Below are 24940 nucleotides of genomic sequence, written 5' to 3'. Positions count from 1 at the left end.
CTGCTGCCTCAGGGAGTCTTTCCAGCAGCGTGGGAGGGAGGTCTGGATCTCTGATTCATACCTGTGACACAACCAAGGGCGCTGACCCCTCCACGATCCCATTTTTTCGGAGTTGTTTGGAACATGTCACACTTTAGGCTCATCTCCTTACACATCCCCTTCCAAAGCGTTTTTGTACCTATTCCTTGTGAGAAAACGGGAAGAGGAGCTCATCCTTAGGGAAAAGGCTGCTGTCATCTGTGCTGTTCCCATTTTTTCCAGCGATCCTGGTGATTGAGTTCGTGTACGCCATCGTGGGCATCGTGTGGCTGACACAGTACTACACCTCCTGCAACGACATCACAGCCAAGAGTGTCACCCTGGGTACGGAGCTGGAATGTGGCCTGGGAGCATTCCGACGGATTGGCGGGCATCCTTCATTCCCCTGTGCTGATTGACTCTGGGAAGTGGCTGGGAGCTGTCAATGTGGGGCTTGTTTTCCTGTTTATTGCTCGGAACAGTCGTTCCATTCATCCGCCTGTGCTGCCGGCGCTCGGGCAGGGATCCGCGTTCCCAGGGAAGGGCAGTCTGTAAATTCTGCTTTTGCCCTTCAGAATGGTTTTACTGTTTTCCTGGAAGCCGTTCCCAGTCTCCTGGTGGGGATGATGTTAATGGTGCAGTCCCGGATACTTGGGGAGCCCCATAAAACAGCCGGAAGACTCATCCAGCTGTGGCTTAAAAGCCTTTCCAGAGGATTTCCTTTTGGGGTGGGAAGTAAGGGCTGGAGCACGTGACTCCTGGTTTGTTTTTTTTTCAGGAATGGTGGTGTGCAACTGGGTGGTGATCCTGAGTGTGTGCATCACTGTACTGTGTGTCTTCGATCCCACGGGACGCACCTTTGTCAAGCTCCGCGCCACCAAGCGCCGGCAGCGCAACCTAAGGACCTACAACCTCAGGTGAGGCAGCATTCCGTGGGATCCCGGAATTCCAGGGTGCCTTGAGTGCAAGGGACCTTAAAGATCATTGAATTCCAACCCCCTGTCATGTGCAGGGATGCTTTCCACTAGAAAAGGTAGCTCCAACCCGGCCTTGGATGCTTCCAAGGATGGGGCAGCCACAGCTTCTCTGGGAAATCTGTTCCAGGGATTCACCACTCTCACAGGGAAGCATCACTTCCCAATATCCCATCTGTCCCCGCCCTCTCTCTGTCAGTGGGAAGCCATTTCCCATTGTCCTGTCCCTCCAGCCCCTTGTCCAAAGTCCCTCTCCAGCTCTCTTGGATCCACATGAGGCACTTTAAGATCTCTCTGGAGCCTTCACTTGTCCAGGCTGAACATTCCCAGCTCTCCCAGCCTGTCTTCACAGCAGACTGAACTTCCCTTTTATCCAAGGACACAAAGATTTAAGGAAAGAACCAGTGAAGGCTTTCAGCATTACCAGTGCTGTGTCCTTATGGCTACAGGCACCCAAAATCCTCCTCAAGCCAGGGAATTCCAGGATGGTTTGGGCTGGAAGGGATCTTAGAGCCCTTTGAGCCATGGGCAGGGACACCTTCCACTATAGCAGGTTGTTCCAAGCTCTGTCCAAGCTGTCCTGGAACACTTCCAGGGATGGGGCAACCACAGCTTCCCAGGGCAAGGTTTCTGGAAGGGTGTCCTGCATTTTTGGGATCTTGCCCTTCTCCTTGCCTTGCTGAAGGGGATTTTGGGAGGATGCAGCTCCCTGTCAGGTGCTGTGTGTGGGCACCTGTATCCAAAGGAGACAAAGCCATGCAGAATCCAGCTGGATTCTGCCTTAATTGCTGGATTTGTGGATCCTCATGGACCCTGCTGACCACAACAACCTGTTTGTCCATATCCTATAGCAGCGTTTTCCGTGGAAACAGTGAGTGTGTGCTTAAATTTTCCTTACTTTGAGGCAGCATCTCCTTCCAAATCCCCTTTCTTCCTTTATTTTCCTCTCCAAAATCCAACCTTTTGCCCTGAGGTTTCTCCTATTTGGTCTTGGCCAAGGAACAATTCCATTTGTGTTGGCAGTTGAATCTTTTAATTAAGAGTTGATTCCATCTTGGAGCTCCCCAGATGGGGAGAGAAAAAGCTTTTTTTCACCAAGCAAAGCTTTTTCTGAAGAATTTTTTCCAGTAGGGGACAACACAAACAGGCTTTGTTTCCTTTGATTTGTGACTGTCCTTGAGGAATGTGGCTTTGGAGGGCATCGGGATCCGAGGGATAAAAAATGAGGCTTTCAAAAACCACTCCATAAATATCCCATTTTTCATTGGGTTTGTGTATTTTTCCATATTCCAATGACTTGGAATGAGGTCCCTTTTGAGGGAAAACTGGGCTTTTCTAAGGATAGTGCATCAAGTTCTGTGAGAAGGAGCCTGGGTTTTTTTTGTGGAATGCCAGATATTCCTCCTGACCTTTCCAATGTGTTACAGTGGCCTGGAATATTTGGAGTTAGTGCCTAGCATGGTGATTGCTGCTTGGAATCAGGACATTCCCAGGAAGATAAGAAGGATGATACTGTGGATGTAGTACTGCATCCAAGGAAAAAATTCCTCCCTGTGAGAGTGGTGAGGCACTGGAATGGTTTTCCCAGAGCAGCTGTAGCTACTCCATCCCTGGAAATGTCCAAGGCTGGATGGGGCTTGGAACAATCTGGGGCAGTGGGAACTGTCCCTGCCCATGGCAGAGGCTGAAACTGGATGAGCTTTGTGGTCCCTTCCATTCCAGAATTCTTGATGATTTTTCCAAAGCAAATCTGAGCTCCACAGCTCGCACTAGTAAATTCAAACCAACTCCAAAATTCTCTCCTCTGTGGGGAATTTTGAGATTCCAGAAAGCTGAGTGAAGGCCTTTCTCCCTTGGCTGGGTTTTTCCCTCCAGGCCTGCAGTATTTATGGAGAGCTTGTTCCTGCTGTTCATGGATTTTCCCTCTGGAAAGGGAATGTTAACAGCTGTTAACAAGCAAACGCTGTGGGCTATGATGTGAAAAACAAACATCAAGTATGACTGTTCACTGCTCAAACAATTGTTTCCAAAGGATACATTCCCAACTTCTCCCTCTTGCTGAAAGAAATCCTTTCCAAGGAATAGATGAGGAAGTTCTCTGCCTGGCTGGATTGTGTCCCATGGTGGTTTTCCTTTCCCAGTGGCATCGTGGTGTGTGTGGGCTGGGAAAAAGAAACAACCCAATAAAAGGTTTGGCTTGCTGTGCCAAGGCTTTTCCATGGAGCTTTGGAGCTCCTACTGAACGTGTGGAAGTTAGGAAGAAAGAATTTGGGAAAAGATGGAGGGAAAACAGCTCAGAGTACACTTGGTTGTTGAACCCCGCCAGGGAAATTCTGGAGTTCTTTGGAATCTGGGGGAGCAAAGCCCTGCTGCCAGTCATATTCCCATTCTTCTTCTGAAAGGTTATGGAGAGCTGTTTTCAGATACTCAGGCAGGAGCTGATGGGTCCCTGTGGGATCTGCTCCTTCCATTTCAAGCAAATATTCCTTTGCTAGCATCTTTTCCTTCCAGGTGCAAACCAGTTTCTGGGCTTGGGCTTATCCTGATGGGATACCCTGCCAGAAAATGGAGTGGTGTTTTATTTTGGATTGCTCTGACCGGGATTAAATCTGTGTTTCCCTAAAAAAAAAAGAGGAGCTGTGGACTTCAGGGAGCTGGCACTCTGGCACGGAGTCAGTCCCTACTTCTGTGGCAGAGGGTGGAACACAGTGATCCTAAAAGTCCCTTCCAACCCAAAGCATTCCTTGATTCTGTGACTGGGAAAAATTGCATGTCTGAAATGCTCAGGGTCTCTTGTGCCATTCCCAGTCCCTCACCCTGAGGTAACTTTTTCCTCCTGAGTGGTTGCACATCCTGGCACATAGAGCAGCTGCCAAGTTGCAACAGGAACCTCATTCCATGCATCCCATTCAGGCAGGATACCAGGTATCCAAGCACAGTGCTTGATCCTGTGGATTCACACTTCTCTGGAGCATATCCAGGGAAGGGAACGGAGCTGGGGCAGGAGCTGGAGCACCAGGGGTGGCTGAGGGAGCTCAGGGGGCTCAGCCTGGGTAAAAGGGGGATTGGGGGAACCTTATTCCATTTTTCCAGGGACAGCACAGGCTGTGCCACTCCATGTTGGATCCTACACCTTGTTCTGCGTCTCCTCACTTTCCTGCTTTCCCTTTATTCCCAGACACCGCCTGGAAGAGGGACAAGCCAGCAGCTGGACACGCAGGCTCAAGGTGTTCCTCTGCTGCACACGGACAAAGGACTCCCAGTCGGTGGGTACCAAAAATCTCCTGCTGGGAATCAAAATATCAGTGGGAGAAATCCCTGTTTTCCCTCAGGTTAGGATCACATTTGGCAGCACTTCCTGGGCAGCTCCCATTTCCCTTTATCATCCCCTTCCTGAGTGCTTTCTCCTGTTGTTTCCGTCAGTCTCACACCCTTAAGGAGGAGAATTTGGAAATGGGAAAACAAAAATCTGGAAGAATTACCAAAATCCTTCTGGATCTCTTGACAATCAAAGACTGTCTAATCCACAGATCCACATGAAGGTCACTGGGAATTTTCATGTGCTGCCATTGGGATTTTCCCTTGCTGTTCTCTAGCAGGGAAGGGTAAAGGCCTTGAAACTCCTTCCCCAGAAGTTATTCCATTCTCCTTAGAATCACTAGGAGCAGGTTTGTGCCTGAGGGTGGGACTCACCAGCATTCCTGAGGACCTGCTGGAGAGGCAAGTCAAACTTTGGTGCTGGAAAGATTTGCTCTTGATTTAACTAAGTTAGTTAAAATTCTGAGGATTTGAGGACTCCTGAAGGAGCCAGCAGAACCAGGGAATTGTTCCCAAAGGGAGGAGAAAGTCATAAAAATCAGGAGACTTGTGTTCTTGCAGACACTGAGCTCTGAATTAGTTACAACCTCTTAGGGAAAAAGCTGGGATTTTTCAAGGACATTCCAACAAAACCAGCAGTGGCCAAAAAATCCGCCCAGACGTTTAACTCCAGTTAGAAGGGCACGGAAAATGACAGGGAAAACACCAAGGGACCGACCACAGCCACCGTGTCCTCACTAAATATAGCCCAGAGTTCGTGCTCCAAAAGGATGCAGCGGGAAAAGGAGCACACTGGAAGGGATGTGAACGTGGAGAGGAAGAGAAATGAGACAGGGATTGAAAGCTCCAAAGGGAAAGTGGAAAAATGAAGGAGAGTCAGGTGAACGTTTGTTCTTCCCAGGTGATGAATTGGATTAACAGCATTTCTTAGGGAGTGCTGTGGAATTGTCCACAGGTGCAACTTCCAGAGTGTGGAAGGCTTCAGGAATTGTCACAGCCCTTGTGCAGAAGTCCAGCACTGTGTCTCAGAATGCTGCCCCTCCCAGGATCCCTTTCCCTGGCTAAAATGCCACCATGTTCCTTGGGAATGTCCTTCTGGGAAGTTCAAGCTCAGGCCTGCCAGCTCCCAGCTTATCTGACCTGAGACCAAGGGAGTTTTGTGCCCTGGCAGCTCCCACAGCAGCTTTTCCTTGTTGCTCCAGAGCAGAGGCTTTTCCCTTCTCCCTGAGAGCACATCCAGGTCACCTTGCCAGGGTGCCAGAGACTCCTGTCCTGAGGCACAGTGTGGATGCTGCATCCTGGGAGAGAGAGCCCTGACAGGCACCTGAATGCCCTGAACAACTCTCATTTTATTCAGGATTGCAAAGTATTCCAAATATTTCAAATTCTTTTTAACAAACTTCTTCCATTTTGCAGTGACTGTTTCTCTTTTTTGTTAAGCTTGGAATAAAAGTGGATTCCAAATGCCTCACATTCCTAATGCTGTTGAATTTCCACTTTACATCCAGCTTTTGAGCAATTTCCAGCCTCTTTTCTCTGCAGGAACAAGCCCTGACGTTGTGTCCTGGCATGGCAGCGTGTGGAATGAATGAGCACGTAATGGATCAGAAATGAATCCATCGCTGCCCATCCCAGACCCCATGGAAAAAAAATGTAGCAGCAGAGGATCGTTGTCCTCTGGGCTGGAAAAGTGTTTTATGGAATGGACATGGCTTTGGGGAAAGGATCTGGGGTGAAGTTTGAAGCCTCAGAGCCTTCAGGGTTTGTAGCAGAGCACTCCAGGTGGACAAACAGGAATAATGTCAGGTGTTCCCAGAAAAAGCTGTTCCTTTGGAGCGGAAAATATGCATTGAACTTCCATCAGGGCCTTTTTTTGTCACAGCATCCAGGGCTGGAGCTGCCACTTTGGATTAATGGGTGTTTGTCCTGTTTTCCTTTGGAGGCTCTTGGCATTTCTTGTGAGCTCACAGGAGCCATGCTAGGATTGATGAGGTCAGGATTTCAAGGATACTGCGGTTGGAATGCCGTTGGCTTTCCAAAGGCGCTGCTGGCACAGAGAGTTGGCACCTGGAGCCCCAGTTCTTAATGGGGATTTAACTGGCTTTTGTAGGGAAGTGAAAAATGACAGAAAGTCATCCCACATGCCAGGAGTTTGGCAGGGATAAAAGGATGTAGGTCATTCCTGCAGGGAAGAGAAGGGATTTACTGTCTTGATGGTCAAAGAAGGGAGAGGAGAAATCCCGTTCTGGAGTACTCAGGGTTTCCACAATACTCCAGTCTTGTGGGTTTTGATGCTGGATAAAGGATACTATGAAAACACAGGATAAAGGTTCAGGTAAGGTTGTGATCATCCTTCTCGGAAAGGTTTTTGGATGGCAGGAGTCAAATATGGATCATTGGTGGGTACAGCTTCATGTTTTGTTGCTCCAGCCTCTGGATCATCCTTGTCTTTAGGCTGGAGTAATGACAGGTCAGCACTGACCCACATTCCAGCCCCTCTCCAGCCTCCCAAAATATTCTCCTATAAGGTCTTGTGGTTTTTTTTGCCTGTAGCACAGAGCAAAAAGTGGAAAAAGGACATTTCTCATCAAAATATCCTCGTCCCTCTGCTCTCGGGTTTTGCTTGACCCTCTCAAGTCACTTCCATTTCTGTCCCTCCTTTTTTGGGTTTGGTCACCTTCATTCTGGGAATTCTGCATTCAGTGTCTCAGTTTTTACTTTTCATGCCTTTTTGCTTGGGTGTCATCCAAAAGAAACCTGGAAAAGCCTGGCAATATGGGCAAAAGGATCACAGGTCTGGGATAAATTTGGGCAAGTTAAATTTGGGCAGAAGGAGCCTAGGTCTGGAATATGAACGGGCAAGTTAAATGTGGGCAAAAGGGTCTCAGGTCTGGGGTAAATTTGGGGAAAGGTTCCCAGGTTTGGGTTAAATTTGGGCAACAGGATCTCAGGTCTGGCATAAATATGGGAAAAAGGATCCAAGGGCAAAGTTAGAGTTGAAGAGACTCTTAAATAGGACAAAATTAGTGTTTTTTCCTCACAGAATGGCCTTTATTCTGCTTTAGAGGAGAAAGGATGACTCTGAGGTAGCACAGGATTGGGATTTGCTTTGTTTTCATCCCATTTTCTCTGTTTTATTTAATAGAGAGAGACAAAACCATTCCCTTTCCCTCCCTGTGTCCTGTGTGAGCTGTTTGGATGTCGAGGTGCCCACACACAGCACAAATCCAGCCTCCGAGTGAGACTGTGGAAAACAAACAAGACACAATAATCATGTGATTAGTCCAGATCTGGCATTCCCTGCAGGAATCTTGTGCCTGTTTTGGGAGGCTGAGCTCCAGAAACGAGTCCAGTTCTCACTCTGTGCCCTGTTTTGAGGCTTCTGTGGCCCCAACTCCTCCTCCTCCTCCTCCTCCAAGCCCTCTCTCTCTGGATTTTGCAGGATGCCTACTCCGAGATCGCTTACCTTTTTGCGGAATTTTTCCGGGACCTGGACATCGTCCCCTCGGACATCATCGCGGGGTTGGTTCTGCTGCGGCAGCGGCAGCGCGCCAAGCGCAACGCCGTGCTGGATGAGGTGGGCAAACCTGGCAATCCCTGCAATCTCAGCTGCTCTGGGATTCCCTGCAGGGAAACAGCTGCAGGGCTCTGCCGTCCTCATTTCTGGGCTGTTCTCGCTCGCTGAGGTGGGAAAGAAAAATAATGGTGAAGTTCAGCAGCTTTCCATGAATTTTTCCCCTGTCAAAGAGCTCAGCTGGTGCAATCAATCTGGATTGATCCTCTCCAGGCAGGTGATGCAGGAGGTGCTCTTGATGCCAAAACACCTCCAAGTGGGGGGTTGTAGGTACTTGGAAGTGAATGGGAAGATTATTCCCACTGTACAAAGATATGGTGAAGACTCCAGCAATCTGCAGGGGTGAAAATTCCTAAAATTTCCAAAATTCCTAAATTTCCAAGCTGCTATTGAGGTTTGCAAATTGTCAAGCCAGTAGGAAATGGATTTATTTTATTGGAGTTTTTCCCTTGATTTGGGATTCAGGTTACAGAAGGAAATTCCCAGTTTTCCAAGCTGCTGATGAGGTTTGCACATTGTCAGCCCAGTAGGAAATTGATTTATTTTAATGGTTTTTTTCCCCCCTTGAGTTGGGATTCAAATCAGGCAGGAATGAAACCATTGGAAGTATTTGAGGGGCCTGGTTGGGATATTTGAGAGTGGATTTTTGTCTTGCTGTCACACAGAGGAATTTTTCTGTGTATTTGTGGCTTCCAGGCAAACAATGACATTTTAGCTTTCCTGTCTGGAATGCCAGTGACCAGGAACACCAAATACCTGGATCTGAAGAATGCGGTAAGTCCCTGGGATGTGGGGTCCTCCAAACCCACCTGTGATCCTTGTTTTCTTTTCCTCACTGGCCTCTCTTATGCCTTTCTGCCCCTCTTTGAAATAAACCAAGAAATTCCATGCAAATGGAATAAAACTTGATCTCTGGAGGCTTGGTGAGGTGATATTGCTGCAAGAGAGTCAGCACTGTTATCCATCATATATTCCAGATTTTGATTTATCCCTGATTTTGGTTTATTCCTAATTTATCTCTGATTTAGATTTGTCTGATTTTATCCCTGATTTTGATTTTATCCCTGATTTTTATTTACCCCTGATTTTGATCGTCCTGCCAAATTTCCACCCCCTCATTATCCCCCTGCCATTTCTCCCTTCAGCTCTTTCTCTAATTTACTTTGTATTTCTCCCTGATGTTTCCCTGATTTCCCCTCTGATTATCCTGCTGTGATTAACTCCAACCCCTGATCCAACTCTCTGGAATAACTGAGCTTTTATAGGATGCAACTGCTTCACATTGGCTTTGTGGCCCTCTCCAGGCATCCTTTGGCCTGCTGGAGAGGGGATATTTAGGGAGCTCATTTCCAAACTTGCAGGAAACAGCTTCCTTGGCAGCATGGTGAGATACCCAGAGAATTCCTCAGGAAATCAGGCAGAGGAATCTTTGGGAGGGGGTGGCTCTTGCCTGGCATCCCTACCTCGCTCTCCTCAGTCACCACAGCACAGCTGGGAGAGGGGGCTGGCACTCAGCATGTGCCTAACTATGGAAAAAGGGGATGGAGGGGGAAATTCCAAGAGATGGCAGGCTCAGGGAGTCCCGTGTCTTCCAGCAAGAGATGCAGCGGTACCGGGAGGTGTGTTACTACATGCTCTTCGCCTTGGCTGCCTATGGATGGCCCATTTACCTCATGAGGAAGCCCACATGTGGACTCTGCCGCCTGGCCAGATCCTGCTCGTGAGTGCCCACCCTCATCCCTTTTTTCCTGCCTGGTTTTCCCATGTTTAGAAATGCCCTTTGTTTTTCCCCATGTTTATTGAGTTCCCTTGGTGCTTCCTCCCTGCTCGATTTCTTTTCTGCCTTTTTCTCCTTGTGTTTTTTCTTTCTATCTCTCTGGGCTTCATATTCCCAAGGCTTTCTGAATCCCTTCCAGTTCCTAGTACATAAACCAGCCTGTCCTCTGCTCCATCTCTCTGGAGCATGAAACAGCCAGCGGAGACAACTCACCTGGCACAACACCAAGTCCAAAAAGAGCTTCTTGGAGCTCAAAAATCAGGGAGTTGACATTTGGGTCCTGATTAAAAGACCTCCAAGATTTGCCTGGCTTGGGCTATGCTCCCTCAGATTAATTGGATTTTTCCAGCTCAGAATTTTTGCCCCAGTGCAAGGGTTTGTTTCCAGCTGCCAGAATTCTGTCACTGGATTCAATTTGGGGATGAGCTTTTGGCACTTCGTGGACTATTGGGAGGAATGTGATTCCTTGGGAATACTTTTAGTTCTGAGAGACAAAGAAGAAAAATCAACCTGCACTTCTCTTTTTATTTTGGGATAATTCTAAACCCATTTTTTCCTATAAATAAACCTGGAGCTTGGTCAGTGTTGGCTTTTCCACGTTGAAGCGCTGGAAAACTGTGCTTCCAAGGACAGTATCGTTTGAGGAGCCATCCCACCCCATAATCCTTAGATTCCGTGGGGACTGGCTGCATTGTAGCTCTCTCTGGTGCTCAAAAGGAAAACTGCAACCTGGTCCCAGATTTTGAGGCTGTTTCATGGTGTTAACCTTCACTTGGCACTCACTGCCATTGGGGTGAGGTTTGGAGGGCCCACCTTTCCCTTTCCTCTGGGAATGCCACTCTAAATCCAGCTTTTTCCCCTCAAAGCCATGCTTCCTCCCCGCAGGTGTTGCTGCCTGTGCCCGTCGCGGCCGCGCTACGCTCCTGGCGTCACCATCGAGGAGGACAATTGCTGTGGCTGCAACGCCATCGCCATCCGCCGCCACTTCCTGGACGAGAACATGACCTCCGTGGACATCGTCTACACTTCCTGCCATGACGCTGTAAGGACAACCCCAGACCCCCTTCCCGAGGGGATTTACTGGGACAAAGAAGGGAAATGCAACCTTTTTCTCTTCCATTTCCATCAAAAAATTCTGTTATTTGGACACAAATCCTGTCACACACTCTGTCTCCTTTTCCTCGAGGATAATCTAACAGGAATGTCTCTCCTGATCTCTTCCAGGTTTATGAAACCCCTTTCTACGTGGCTGTGGACCATGACAAGAAGAAGGTGGTCATCAGCATCCGGGGTACTCTGTCCCCAAAAGTAAGTGGGATATACAGTCGCCTCCCTGGTGGATATTCCAGAGAGTTGGAGCCCTTCCCAGTTTGGAATCCTGACTTGGAATTGACTCACCTGAAGCAAGGTGACTGCTTTTCTTCCAGGATGCCCTGACGGATCTGACGGGGGATGCAGAGCGCCTGCCAGTTGAGGGGCACCATGGAACGTGGCTGGGACACAAGGTGGGGAAAACAAAGGGAAAACGATCCCAAACCAACCCAAAACCAAACAAAACCCCGTGGATTTTTTTAATTATTTCACTTTTTAATTATAAACCCCCAAATGGTCTTAATTACTTGAAGAAGAAGTTACAGAAAGGGCTTTGAGGTGTTAAATAATTAGTGGGAACAGTTAAAATCACTGGGCGTGTAATTAAAAACTCCCTGGAATTAGAGAATTCCAAATTCGGAAAGGCATCGTGGAGACCCACAATGAAATTCCTGGAGCCACTCAAATGACTTTTTCTTCCAACAACCTTTAAAGAATTTTCAATCAAAGCCTGAGAATGTGCTTAAAATTCTGCTGTAATGGGAATGTCCTCAAAGGATACTGGCAGGACTCGGATCCGTGAAATTAGATGGGTGCTCTGTGTCTGTGAGCAGCTCTGGGCTGGCTAAATGCATTTATTCCAGAGCTGACCTTTGCCCCTGTCTGGCAAAGGAACGACGTGCTGAGTTTTTAAGATGATCAGGAATTTGGCAGCTTCCAAAGCTGCAGTGCCAAGTTGGGAAAGGAAAATCCAGAGTGAAGGTTGGAAGGAACAGAGCAGTTGCTGGAAGTGCTCAAGGTGAGATGTGGAGCTTGGAAGTCCTTAGAAGCCATGAGTTGGGAACTCTAGCTTGCCTCATGGTGTCCTGCTGGAATACCAAACCTCTTCCTCTGCTTTAGGAAATAGAACCATCGAATCCTGGGATGGTTTGGGTTGGAGGGGACTTTAAAAATCCTGTTCCAATCCCTGCCACGGGCTGGGACCCCTAGGAGGATCCTGGATTAGTGAAAGGTGTCCCTGCTCATGGGACTGGGATGGGCTTTTAGGTCCCTTCCAAACCACTCCAGAATTCCATCATTCAATGAAAATCCAGGAATAGATCCTTGAAGAAATTGGCTTTGCTTTTGATCTTTATATGAAAATATTCCTCCACTGGCGACTTCCATGAAACATTATCAGTTTATTCCCTTTGTTCCAGACAGAGCTTTTTTTTGTCCTTTGTGTTATTTTTTTTTTTTTTGAGATTGCTGCCAGGAGAGAAATATTCACTTTCTCTGGAATTATTATCAATATTAATCTGCAGACAATAATGTGCTGTTGATTCCCGAGGGAAAACTAAGGGAGATAATGGAATTTTAAATGCAATTTTAATGTCCAGGAGTCAAGTTTAATATCCAAACAAATCCAGTGTCTCACTTACACATTTAATTTGGAAACAAGGACTTGGCTACGTGGGAGCTTTCCCAGGATTTGTTTCATTTGGGGTGTTTTCCTGCCGATTCTGTCCCACCCATCCCCAAGGGTGTCTGTCAGCCATCCTAAGATTCCAAGTCTTGATGTTTACATGAAATTTTTTATCACTCCACAGCTCCAATGTCACAATTCAAAAAAATATTTATCAGGCCTCTGAGCTATTCTGGATCAAAAAATAGAGCTGGAACTAAAGTTTAGGGATTAGAATGCAAAAAAAAAAAGGATTATAACTCAAAGAAGAATCCAACTTCACTATTTTTACAATAAAGTCCACTGATTTTATAACAAAGTTAATTTTAAAGATAATCCTTAGCCAAAGGGGTGAATCCAGATTTAATTGTTGAACTCCCAGGACAAAGTTAGTGAAAGTAGGATGTTTCAGAGCTTTGTTTCCTGGTGTTGAGCCAACCAGGAGGACAAGGAGCTGCTGGAAAGTCCTGGAAGCTCAGCCATGATCCCAGTAATGAGACTTTCCAACATTTTTCTCTCATAAATAGACCCTTCTGGGGTTTTCGCCCAAAATCTCAAATATCCCGGAGCAGTTTTGTGCGTTTGGGATGCAAAACAATGCAGAACATTTCCATTCCCTTTCTCTAAATGCTTGATCCATTCGGTTATTTACATGTGAACTTGCAAAATTAAGCCCAAATAGTTTTATTAACTTGAAATTGGATTTGTTTCCCAGAGAATTTATGGATGCTACATCCTTGGCAGTGTCCAAGACCAGGTTAGGGCTTGGAGCAACCTGGGCTAATGGAACATCTCCCTTCCTGTGGAATGGGATGATCCTTAAGGTCCCTTTCAACCCAAACCAGGATTCCAGGAATTTTAGGGAATTTTTCCAATGGTGAATCTAAATGGAAGTTTACAGTGTCATTCCATAATCATTAAAATCCCTGTCTCCATTAGGATATAATTACCAAAAACACGTCCCAAAGGCTGACTAACATCCCAGCAGTGACATCACTGTGGATTTGGGTCACGCTCTCTAAAAATAGAATCCCAAATTCGCGGTGGGAATTTAGATCAGTGGCCTGCTGCTCACTTCTCATTAGGATTGGGAGTGGAGACTCTTCTGGAAGCTGGGGAGGAGCTGGGATAAAGCACAACCACTGTGGTGCTTTTTGGTAGTGGCAGCATCCCATTTATCTCATTTCCATGGAGTGGGGTCTCCTCTGTCCTGTATCCCCTCTTCAGTATCCAGATTGGGATCAAAGACATCTCAGATACTGAGGACCTGGAAAAATCCATATTTCTTTGCTTTCTTTTCCTCACTGGCTTCTCTTATGCCTTTCTGCCTCTCTTTGAAACAACCCAAGAAATTCCATAAGGATGGAATAAAACTTGATCTCTGGAGGCTTGATGAGGTGATATCTATGCAAGACAGTCAACACTTATTCCTGACTTATTCCTGATTTTGATTTATCCCTGATTTATTTATCCCTGGTTTAGATTTTCCCACCAAATTTCCACCCCTCATTTTCTTCCCACCATTTTCCCCCTCAGCTCTTCCTCTGATTTACCTCTGATTTCTTCCTGATGTTTCCCTGGTTTTTCCCTCTCATTATCCTGCTGCCTGCTGTCATACCATTATCCTTTTTAACTCCAACCCCCGATCCAGCTCTTTATGATAACTGAGGTTTTGTTGGTTTTTTGTTGTTGTTGTTGTTGTTGTTGTTGTTTTTGGGTTTTTTTGGGTTTTTTTTTGCTTTTGGAGCCAGGAATCCTTTCCTATCTCTGAGATGAAGAGTGAGCCCCCAATAACATTCCCATTGTACTCACACCATTTTAAGATAGGGATTTAAAGGAAAACAGCCAAAGAGATGATTTTCCTCAATGTCCCCCCGTTTTTTGGAGTTCAGGCTCACTTCCCACTGAGTTAAACTGTAGCATTATCAGTAATTTATGCAACAAACCAAATTCCAGTTGCTTGCTTATAACTGCACTTGGAATTGCATCAACTACATTTGGAATCAGAGAAACACTCCTCAGCAGAGACGAGGGATGTTTTGACCCAGATATGATCTTTTCCCACCTTCCAGCAGTCCTTGACTTCTAGGGAATAAAAACTTCTAATAATTTGGGATGAATGTCTTCTGACAGCCAAATTCCCTTAATATTGTTGGTTGGAGAAGGTAAGAACTAATTCCTAGTGCTGCCACTTTTCCCTTTGGTGTTTGAATCATTATCTCTATTAGAATGATTCAACTTTTATTTCCAGATTTAAGTTGAAAACTCCTTCCCAGATTTACCTGGAATAGGATAATTTGGCTTTAAAACCACCAATATTTAGAATATCCAAGTCTATTTCTCTGTTCTGCCCTAGGTCCCTTGGCCCGAAGTACCAAATCCACAATCCTGTGTTTAAGTTAATTGGATTTGGGGTACTTTTCCCCCTAAAAGCCCAGGAATAGGCCCTTGGAGTGTTCCTTAATTAAGAACTGCCTTTACTCCTTAAACACCAAAACTTTGGAAATGCAGAGGGGAATCAGTTCTTCCTCCATCCTGATCCATGCTGAGGGACATTCCAGAGCTTCCTCACCTTCTGGATGTTGAGATCCCATTTACATCCTGCTGTGTGTTCCTGCTCCCACAGGGAATGGTGCTGTCTGCTGAGTACATCAAGAAGAAGCTGGAGCAGGAGATGGTGCTGTCCCAAGCTTTTGGGCGGGATTTGGTGAGTACAAGTTCTCTCTGGACAGAGGATGAGATTTCCATAAAAACCTGGGTTTTAAGGGAATCTCTATGTCCCTAAGTCTGTTGTATTCATTTCTCAGCTCTTCCTTTAATTCCTGGATTTCCAGCTAGTTACTCATTTCGTGGAATGGTTTGGGTTGGAAGGGACCTTAAAGCTCATCCCATTCCACCCCCTGCCATGGGCAGAGAACATTCCACAAGATCAGGTTGCTCCAAGCCCCATCCAGACTTCCTGCAAGGCTTTTTTATTTTGGAAGCACCAATAGTGCAGAGCTCCTGATTATTTTCCTTTTCCTGAGGCAGGAAGTCCCACATGGTGGCAATGAAGGACAGGGAGGGAGCATTAAAACCAAATAAGCAGGAACTAAAATCCCATTTTTATGGAGATTTTCTTTGGAATGCAGTGGTGACTGTCCCTGTGGGCACATTCCTGGTGGCAGGGAGATGTCATAGGACTCAAGGGAGATGTTGGGAAGCAGCTTACCTTGGTTTATATGTTGGAAATAGTTGCTGAAGTGCTGCCTTGGGATATTTGGTGGATGGAGGGGGAGATAAACCAGCATCCAGCTTTTTGGGATGGAGCTTCATTCCTCTCTGACTAGAAAGGGAGAATGGGAGTTGTTCTGTTACTCAGGAGGAATATTTCCTGGCTTTAGGTCCATAAGTGCCATCCCAGGTCCCACCAGAGCCCAGGACCTTGTTTCTGACAGTTGCCAAGGACAAGATATTCCAGAGAAAAGTGTCCAGTGAGGTTTAGAGACACTTTCTTTATGGGCTTGGATGTTATCAGGAGGGGAAAAAAACTCCCATCAAATCCTAAATAATTCAAATAGCTGGTTCCCACCTTCTTTCTTTCAGGAAAGTCCCAGTAGACCAGATGTAGAATTCAAGAAGTGAATGAATTCCAGCCTCTAGTGAGGCCCTGGCACAAGTTTCCCAGAAAAGTTGTGTCTGCCCCATCCCTGGGAGTGTTCCAGCATGGGTTGGCTGGGGCTTGGAGCACCCTGGGCTAGTGGAAGGTGTCCCTGCCCATGGCAGGGAGTGGAATGGAATGATCTCTCCCTTCCTTTCCAACCTAAACCATTCCAGGATTCTGTGATGATTCCATGATTCAAAACAAGCAAGGAGCCTTTCAGCTGGAATCTTGAGTGCTCATGTATAGAAACAAACTCCAAAACTGGAGAAAGGGAGAGATTTGGGAGATAAGTTCAATTTAATTTCCAACCTGACCTCGATTCCTTGTTGTTTCCATGTTTTTTAGGGAAGAGGAACAAAACACTACGGCCTGATTGTGGTTGGGCATTCCCTTGGAGCTGGCACAGCTGCCATCCTGTCCTTCCTGCTGCGTCCCCAGTATCCATCCCTGAAGTGCTTTGCTTATTCCCCCCCAGGTGGGCTGCTCAGGTAGGTGTTGGGATACACTGCATCCTGCATGTGAGGCTCTAGGGAGCAGTGAAATGGACAAGGCAGCCTGGAGAAGCAGAGTGTTTCCTCTGGAATATAGTTGGGTATTCAAGTTAGGATGGCAAATGGCCGCTTTCCCAAATATTCTGGTTTATAACTGAATTGTCCATGGCTCTAATTTTAATGGGAAATGGGTGCAATTTCCTTACTCTCTGCCCCCTCCCGCTGAATAGATGAAAATAAAGGAGATACTTGACCAAGTGCAGGTGTCTGCAGCAGCTGATCCAGTTGTTTGGACTCCTTTTCCAAAGAAATTGGAATTGGGATGTGATTTCTGCCATTCTGCAGCCTAAAATTGCTCACAGGGATTGTTCTGGTTTCCCTCCCTTGGCCGTGGGGCAAAACCAGGGAGAGATTAGTTGTGAATCCCTCCCATTATAAATGGGAACAGACCTTCTGGTCATGTCATTCCCAAACAAAACATCCCATTGGATTGCTGAGAAATGAGGGAAGGTCTTCCTGGTCCTGACAGACACCATGGGGATCCTTGGAATCAGCTATGGATCATGAGAAGCTTCTTCTGGTAGTTCCTGCACCATATTCCAGGAGCAGCCAAGGATTTTAAACCATCCTGCTGCTGAATCTGGATGCTTGCATTCCTTGTTGTAGTATTCCCAGGTCTTCTGCAGCCACAGAGCTACAGAGGAGGATATTTCAGGAGAGTTATACAACCTTCTGCTGCAAACTTCCACTCCTGGATGCCTTGGTAGCTCCTGACTGGTGTCATGCCCAGGATCATCCCTAGGCCAGTGAAGCAGCCTCTGCCCATGGTGACTGGTTGGGAATATCTCCAGGAAACTCAGAGTGGGAATCTTGATTTCTTTATTCTTGTCTCAGAAGTCAGATTGCTGCAGAAATTTGCCATTTGAATTCTCCCAAATATTGGGGTATTTCATCCTACATTGTAGCCTCAGGAGCAGGAAATATCTTCTTCCTTGGCTGTCCTACCATTCCCAAACTATTGGAAAATGACTATGAAGCATTCAGTTCAAGCATTTCATTTCCCAGCTATATCCAGAGTCTTGTGCACGGGAATGATTAGGCCATAGGATGTGGAGATCAGGCTCTTTTTCCACAAGGCACAAATCCCCAAAGCCTGGAGCAGCTTGGACTGGGGTCTGTGCCCCTGGTTTCCCTGCCACTGAATAGGGAATGAAACGCTGTTTGCTTCTTCTTGCTCCTGTTTCTCTTCTAGTGAGGATGCCATGGAGTATTCCAAGGAGTTTGTGACTGCGGTGGTGCTTGGCAAAGATCTGGTGCCCAGGCAAGTGGAGGAGTGTCTGAATTCCTTCATGAATCTCTGCTGTTCTGTCTCAAATCATCTGTTTCCTGTCCAAAACACTTGGATCATCTCTTCTCCAGCCTCCTCGTTTTCCTGTCCTTTTATTGTTCCCTGTGTCACTATGTTTTTCCTGGACACCTTTGTGGGGTTTTTATGGGCAAATCCCTCCTGTTTGAAAGAAAAGGAGGAATGTCCCACCTCTGGAATCCCTCCTTGTGGTACCTGGAATATCAGGTGTGCCACCTTCTTGGTTTCCTGTGTTATCTTGGCCCTGTCCTGGATATGCTGCCACCTCATTTGGACCAGTTTGTCCCAAAATCCCTGTTCCATGTCACCTCATCTCCAAACCAGCTCATTCCTTGTGCCTTGTCATTCCTCACCTTCCTCATCTCCTGGGACATGTTCTGCTGAGCAGGGATTTGGAACAGGAGCCAGGCAACCTGGGATTTACCTGGATGCCATGATCCTGTCCATCCTGTCATCTGCTCAGTGGTGTCATTCAGCTCCAGGAGACTTTCCCAACTCACCCGTTCTGTGCCATCTTTGTTGTCACTTCCCTCCTTCCCTGTTCACTGATCTTATCCTTGTTATTGTCCTGGTAATTCCCTGGACCTCTCACTCCTGGCTCCTGCTCCTCAGTGATGCCACAGCCCACCTCTGAATCCATCTGCTCCATGTTGTATCTTTTTTATGTCCTTTTTAACACAATGCCTTGTTTACTGTGCTCCATATCCTTCTTGTCCTGTTCCCTGCCCAGGTGTTGTGAACACATTTCCCCCTCTTCCATAATCCGTGATTTCCTTTGTTTCCAGACTCACTTCTGCTTTTCCAGAATCACATCTTAATATCTTCCAGAATCACATCTTCCTCTTTTCCATAACCACACCTTTTTTCCAGAGTCACATCTTCCTCTTTTCCATGGTCACATCTTCCTCTCTTCCAGGATTGGGCTCTCTCAGCTGGAGGGATTTCGCCGGCAGCTTCTGGATGTTCTCCAAAGAAGCACCAAACCAAAGGTAAGAGGGAAGAACCAACACCTGGAGATGTCTCTGAGCAGGGATGGGGAATTTTAGCAGCAAGAAGGGTGGGTTTCCTCCAGGCCTCCTCAGGGTCATTATTTAGGGAACCAGAGGAATGATGGAAAGAGCTGGAGAGCTCAGTGGGATCATTCTGGCTCACTTGCTGAAACTTCACCATCACACATCCCAAATAACTGAGCAGGGAATTTTCTGTCTGAGCCTCTTTTAAAGTCTGTATTCCAAGTGTGGATTTTCCTGGCCAGTTAAAACTGGGAACAGGCTGGAAGTCCAACACCTGTGCTTGTCAGAGCATTGGGGTGATGCTGTTCCAGGATAAATGGTCTGCTCATGTCTTGGAGATAGGAAATATGGGAAGTTGTCCCTCTCCAGTCTTTACCATTGCACCAAGATGGAAAAAACCCATAAAATACGAAGATTTTTAGGATTAACACATGATGGAATTTACCTGGAGAGGGTATATAATTGGAAAAGGAAAATCAACTTTCAGAAACATTTGGATCATCTCTGTAACCGGCTTCCCTGTTTTCCTGTCCTTGTATTGTTCCTTATTTATTCCCAGTGTCACTGTGTTTTTCCTGGACACTTTTGTTGGTGTTTCACACACCTTCCTTAGACAAATCCCTCCTGTGTAAAAGAAAACTGGTTTTTTTTGCTTTTCTCTCCTCAAATCCTCCCTCCCCTCTCTCTCTCTTTGTGGCAACAGTGGCGGATCATTGTGGGGGCTACCAAGTGCATTCCCAAATCTGAACTTCCCGAGGAGCCAGAGGAGAACTCGGTGACGAGCAACCGGCTCTGGACACATCCCAGTGACCTGACCATTGCCCTGAGTGCCAGCACCCCCCTGTACCCCCCTGGCCGCATCATCCACGTGGTGCACAACCACCCTGCTGAGCAGTGCTGGTGAGTCCTGCAGTTCCTGCTGGAATTCTTGTGGGAAAACTCTCCCTGGCACAAGGAGGGAGTTACGGAGTGGTTTGGGTTGCAAGGGACTGTGAAGATCATGATCAGGGATACCTTCCACCAGACCAGGTTGTTCCAAGCCCAGTCCACCCTGGATTTGAGCACTTCCAGGGATGGGGCAGCCACAACTTCCCGTGGAAATCCATCCCATTTCCAGTCTCACCACCTCACAGGGAAGTTTCTTCCAATATCTAATCTAAACCAGTACATGGAATGCTGTAATGGTTCAGGTTGGAAGGGTCTTAAGGATCATCCTGTTCCAGCCTTTGCTATGGGCAGGGACACCTTCCATCATCCCAGGTTGCTCCAAGCCCATCCAACCAGGCCTGGAATACTTCCAGGGATAAGGCAGCCACAGCTTTTCTGGACAACCTGTGCAAGGGCCTCAGCACCCTCACAGGGAAGTATTTTTTCCCAATATCCCATCTAAACCCACCCTCTTTCAGCTTAAAGCTACTCCCCCTTTTCCCATTATTCCAGGCCCTTGTCCAAAGTCCTTTTCCTCTTTAGATGATGATTAGCCCATGGATAATCATGTCCCCATAAAGCAGGATTTTGGAGCAATATGTATTTTAACAGCTCCTCTCTCTATTTTTCCTCTTTCTCTCCCTCTGCATCCTGCTGTTTTCACATGCCAAAACACTGCCCTGCTCTTCCATCCCATTTTCCCTGTTGTCTGGACCCCTTTTCCAGCTGCTGTGAGCAGGAGGATCCCACCTACTTTGCCATCTGGGGGGACAACAAGGCCTTCAACGAGGTGATCATCTCCCCGGCCATGCTGCACGAACACCTCCCCTACGTGGTCATGGAAGGGCTCAACAAGGTAAGGCAGGGAATTGTCATCCCAAAAACCACTGGGACAGGCAGGCTTAGCCTGGGAATGCTGCTGGTTAAATACACCAGGCCGTTTATTTTGGAGAAGAGGAGGAAAGGGAATGCTCCTGGTCAGTCTTGCACAGGGTATTGGGAGTGGAGTGTGACGAGGTCTGGGAATGGAATTCCTACAGTCCCAGAAGCTCCTGTTTCCAAATTTAACATCAGAATAACATGAGGTTGGGTGGTGATGGTTCATTCCAGGAGCTGCCATTAAATTGGAGCCCAGGTGACATCCAGGGATGTGTCAGGATTTATCCATCTAATCCTTTATCTCCCTATGCTTCCAGAAGGCTCTGGTAAGTAAGAGGCCAGTCCAGCTGTTTGAAAGCCTCCAGTCAATCCCTGCTGTTCCTCTGCTTTCTTTGGACAGGTCTTGGAGAACTACAACAAGGGGAAAACAGCTCTGCTTTCTGCAGCCAAAGTGATGGTGAGTCCTACAGAAGTGGATCTCACCCCAGAGCTGATATTCCAGAGCCAGCCCTTGCCCAGCTGCCCCACTGTGCAGATCGGAACTGGAGCCATCCCAGTGGACAGAAGGAACAGCAGTACCAAGTAAGGAGAGATTTTATATGGAATATTAAAAATATTAATAAATATCCACAGGTATAGGTCCTCTTCCTCTTGGAGCATTGTGATCCATGTGTATGGGAAGGACAGATCCATGGGCCTTTGTGGGAATTAAAGCTGCAGGATGTCTTGAGGAATGTCAGGGAGAAAAATCCCTTGTGTTGCTTAGGAATTGGACTGCAGCAAGGTCAGGAAAATGTCCTTTTTTTTCCTTATCCAGACAGGTGAGGTTTTCCCAAGGTAAAACTTGGAGCCAAATTCAGTTTGGTTTGGAAGGGATTTAAGGATCATCCAGTTCCAGCCCCTGACATGGCTAGGGACACTTTCTACCAGCCCAGGTTCCTCCAAGCCCTGTCCAACCTGGAACACCATCAGGGCTAGTCCACAGCTTCTCTGGACAGGAGAGAAGGATTTAGTGAGCCAGGAAAAAAGGGAGAAGGGCAAGAACTGGAGTTTGCAGAAGGAGAATCCATTTGTGATATTTCCAGCTGGGAGGACAGAGCGAGAAGAGATTCCCCGGAGTTGTGGATGCCTCTGGTTGGAGGAGCTGTGTGAGGAACCCTCGGATCCTCTAGCTGTTCTGGAATTCTGCAGCCTCGTGTTCTCTGTTTCCTGTTGCAGGAGCAAATCCCATTCGGAAATCAGCCTGGAGGGATTCTATGAGACGAAGCCGCTTTCTCCCGTGCAGAAGGACCCCGTGGAGCTGCTTCTCCTGGACACCAAGGAACGTCTCTCCGTGGAGCTCCAGGACCGCCGTGCCCCTCTGGCCACCATGGAGAGCCTCTCGGACAACGAATCCATCTACAGCTTCGATTCCCGGCGCTCCTCCGGCTTCCGGAGCATCCGGGGCTCCCCCAGCCTCCATGCGGTCATGGAGAAGGACGAGACGCACTGCTTTTATATAGACCCCGTTATCCCTGAGGAAAACCCTTCCCTCAGCTCCCGGACAGAGCTGCTGGCTGCTGACAGCCTCTCCAAGCATTCCCAGGAGACACAGCCCCCGGAAAACGTCCTCAACAGCGGCGGCACCACCCCCCAGCGCCGCTGCAGTGCCGAGGGCACCGGGAGCGACGGGGAGCGCGCGTCCTCGTCCCCTCGGGAAGAGCCGCCGCTCCACAACGGCCGCCTGGCCGACGTTCCCAGTCCCCAGGTGCTGGAATTCGCTGAGTTCATCGACAGCCTCTTCAACCTGGACAGCAAAAGCAGCTCCTTCCAGGACATTTACTGCATGATGGTGTCGGACAGCTCCAGCGACTTTGCGGAGATTCCCAAATCCGTCAGCGACCAGGAGATCCTGCTGAGGGCACAGTACGAGCCCAACTTAGTCCCAAAGCCCCCGAGGTTGTTTGCGGGCTCGACGGATCCCTCGTCGGGAATCTCCGTGTCACCCTCCTTCCCCCTTAGCTCATCTGGAGAACTCATGGATATCACTCCCACGGGTGTGCGAATGCCTGGCCACGGACAAAATCCGGACTTCCACCCCTTCCGGACACGTAACCAGCCCTGCCAAGCAGGACGACCTCATGATTTCAGCCCTTTAGTGCAGGGGAAAGGGGTGGAATGATCCCAGTGGGATAATCCATGGAGGAGGCTGTCATCGGGCAGTTGGGATCAGAGGAGACAGCTGGAAAAATCCTTTCTGGGGTGACCCAGTGGTGGTGTCTGGAGGATGGATTGTGCTGGAATCCTGTGCTTGGAGCTGGGAGAAGCTTTGCCCCATGGGGCCTGAGAGGGTCTGAGGCACTTAAAGTTCCCTACCTCAGCCTGTCTCATTCCAGAGGCAGATTCCTTGCCCTGGGGCACCTGCTGAGACTGGGAGTGAGATACCTGGATAGATGGAAGCAGGAGGGAGCCGGGCCAGATCCCTCTCCTCGGGACCGAGCCGGTGGTTTTGGGAAATGAGCGGATTGAGACTTTGGGCCCTGTTGCACTACCAAGGATTCGGCCCAAGATCCAATTCAGCACACTTCCATGGGGATTGCTTTTGTAGGACACTCCTGTTTTAAAGCCATTGGGGCTGTATTCCCCCCAAATCCAGTCTCCCCTTCCTGGCCAGGCGCAGCAGAAATGGGGCTGGCACCGTGGTTTCTCTCCCCCGAGCACTCCTGAGAGGGAAGGACGCTGTTCCCAAGAGCCCAATCCCTCTGCCTTTGGCAGAAAGTTCTCCTGGATATCACCCCCATCACTCCTTGGTTCCCTGGACCCCTCTAAGCTGGCGACATTCCCGTGGGACTGCCAGGATTCTCATCTCAGAGCTGCATGGATGTGGATGGATCAACTGCAAGATGCACCTGGCATTATTTTCCAGGCCCCTGTGGAGTCTGGGAGTCTCTCCTGGATCCCTGGGGGTCCTCACACCACCCATATGCAGCATCCACAGTGGATCAGTGCCAGCCTATGTCATTGGGAATTCAGGGAAAAGATGGACTTTTTCCCAGTGTTGCAATCTCTTGTATGTTTACAGAGCTGCTGAGCTGGTTGGAAGGTATTTATTAAGGAAATAGGGAGGCTTTCCCAAAGGAAAATCCGTGGTCATCCTCTCCTTCCCATGCTGTTCCCTCTGGGGACTGAGGGAAGAGAGGATGGCAGGCAGAATTTCAAGCCCCCTGCTTCCCAAGTGGCTTGGATCTGGGGGTAACCACCTGCCCCCTGTCCCCACCTGCACAATTCCATGTAGGAAAGCTTGAGCAAGTTAGGAAAACTACCTGAGCCTCTGGGCCCAGAGGAGCCTGCTCCGCCTCTCCAGGCAGGTTTTCCAGTGATGGGAGCAGGAGGAAAACTACCTATTGTAGGAAATGAAACATTCTTGGGACCTGGAAAAGGCCTTGAATTGCCACAACTCCCCCTCAAAGCTCAGCAGTTACTGATGGCTCTCCCCAGGGCTCCCTGGAAAAGAAATTCCTGGTTTAACTTCCTTAGAATCCTGTGGTTGCTCCCTTTTCCTCTCCTTAGCAGTGCTATTTCCATTGTAGGTGGATGCTGTGCTTTCCAGGAGCTCAGCCCCTGGCAAATCCCAGGCTTCCTGTTCTCCATGTGGGCTGCGGAAGCACCGGGATGGGTCAGGGCTGTGCTTCCCGGGAGCCAGTGGGATCCAATGCCATTGAGGAGCACTTTATAACCACTGTGCATTGATGTAAGTAATCCTGGGTGCATGGAATTCCACTGGATTCTGAGTCCAAGTGCTGATATCCCACTCCATCCAGTGTGGGATGCTCCAGCCCCTGCTCCTTACCCGTTTCAGAGCCTTCAGAAGTGCTTGAAGCGGCCAGGAAAACATTATCCCTGTGGTTTAAGGTTCCAAAGGCGACCTCTCACTGAGTGGAATCAGAGGGAGGAAGCCTCTCTGGATCCAGAGGGATTTGGAGAAGGAAAAATCCTTTTATTCTGAGCAACCAGAAGTTCTTCTTGTTTTTGTAGGTCCTTAAAAAAAGGAGCAGGGAGCAGGTGGTTCGGGAGCACAGCGCAGGGTAAGGAGGAATTCCTGCACTCAGGAAACACTACCGAGGTGATTTTTTGGGAATACGCACAAAAATCTGGGAAGGTTTGAGGGGAGAAGGGGAGCTGAGGGGCAGGGAGGCTGGGGCTAGCGGGCTAGCTCCCCTTCTGGC

At 48.1% G+C, this 24940-nt stretch overlaps 1 protein-coding gene across 1 annotated transcript in view; it reads left to right on the top strand.

Moving 5' to 3' along the window:
* Positions 1–24895, top strand: part of DAGLA (diacylglycerol lipase alpha) — a 27704-nt gene extending 2809 nt beyond the window's left edge. The window contains 18 exon segments of the mRNA XM_005426498.2: positions 262–363; positions 797–935; positions 4171–4258; positions 7753–7887; positions 8581–8658; positions 9480–9604; positions 10547–10703; positions 10886–10969; positions 11089–11166; positions 15043–15123; positions 16405–16547; positions 17803–17871; positions 18833–18905; positions 19633–19829; positions 20583–20712; positions 21136–21317; positions 21954–22775; positions 22777–24895. Coding sequence (XP_005426555.1) covers positions 262–363; positions 797–935; positions 4171–4258; positions 7753–7887; positions 8581–8658; positions 9480–9604; positions 10547–10703; positions 10886–10969; positions 11089–11166; positions 15043–15123; positions 16405–16547; positions 17803–17871; positions 18833–18905; positions 19633–19829; positions 20583–20712; positions 21136–21317; positions 21954–22775; positions 22777–22873 — 2780 coding nt within the window. The 3' untranslated portion in view covers positions 22874–24895.
* The last annotated feature ends 45 nt before the right edge of the window (positions 24896–24940 follow it).

This window comes from Geospiza fortis, unplaced genomic scaffold, assembly GCF_000277835.1.
Source record: "Geospiza fortis unplaced genomic scaffold, GeoFor_1.0 scaffold450, whole genome shotgun sequence".
Classification (NCBI taxonomy): Eukaryota; Metazoa; Chordata; class Aves; order Passeriformes; family Thraupidae; genus Geospiza; species Geospiza fortis.
The sequence above is the reverse complement of the archived record's forward strand: the minus strand, read 5'-3'. Positions and strand labels throughout refer to the sequence as shown.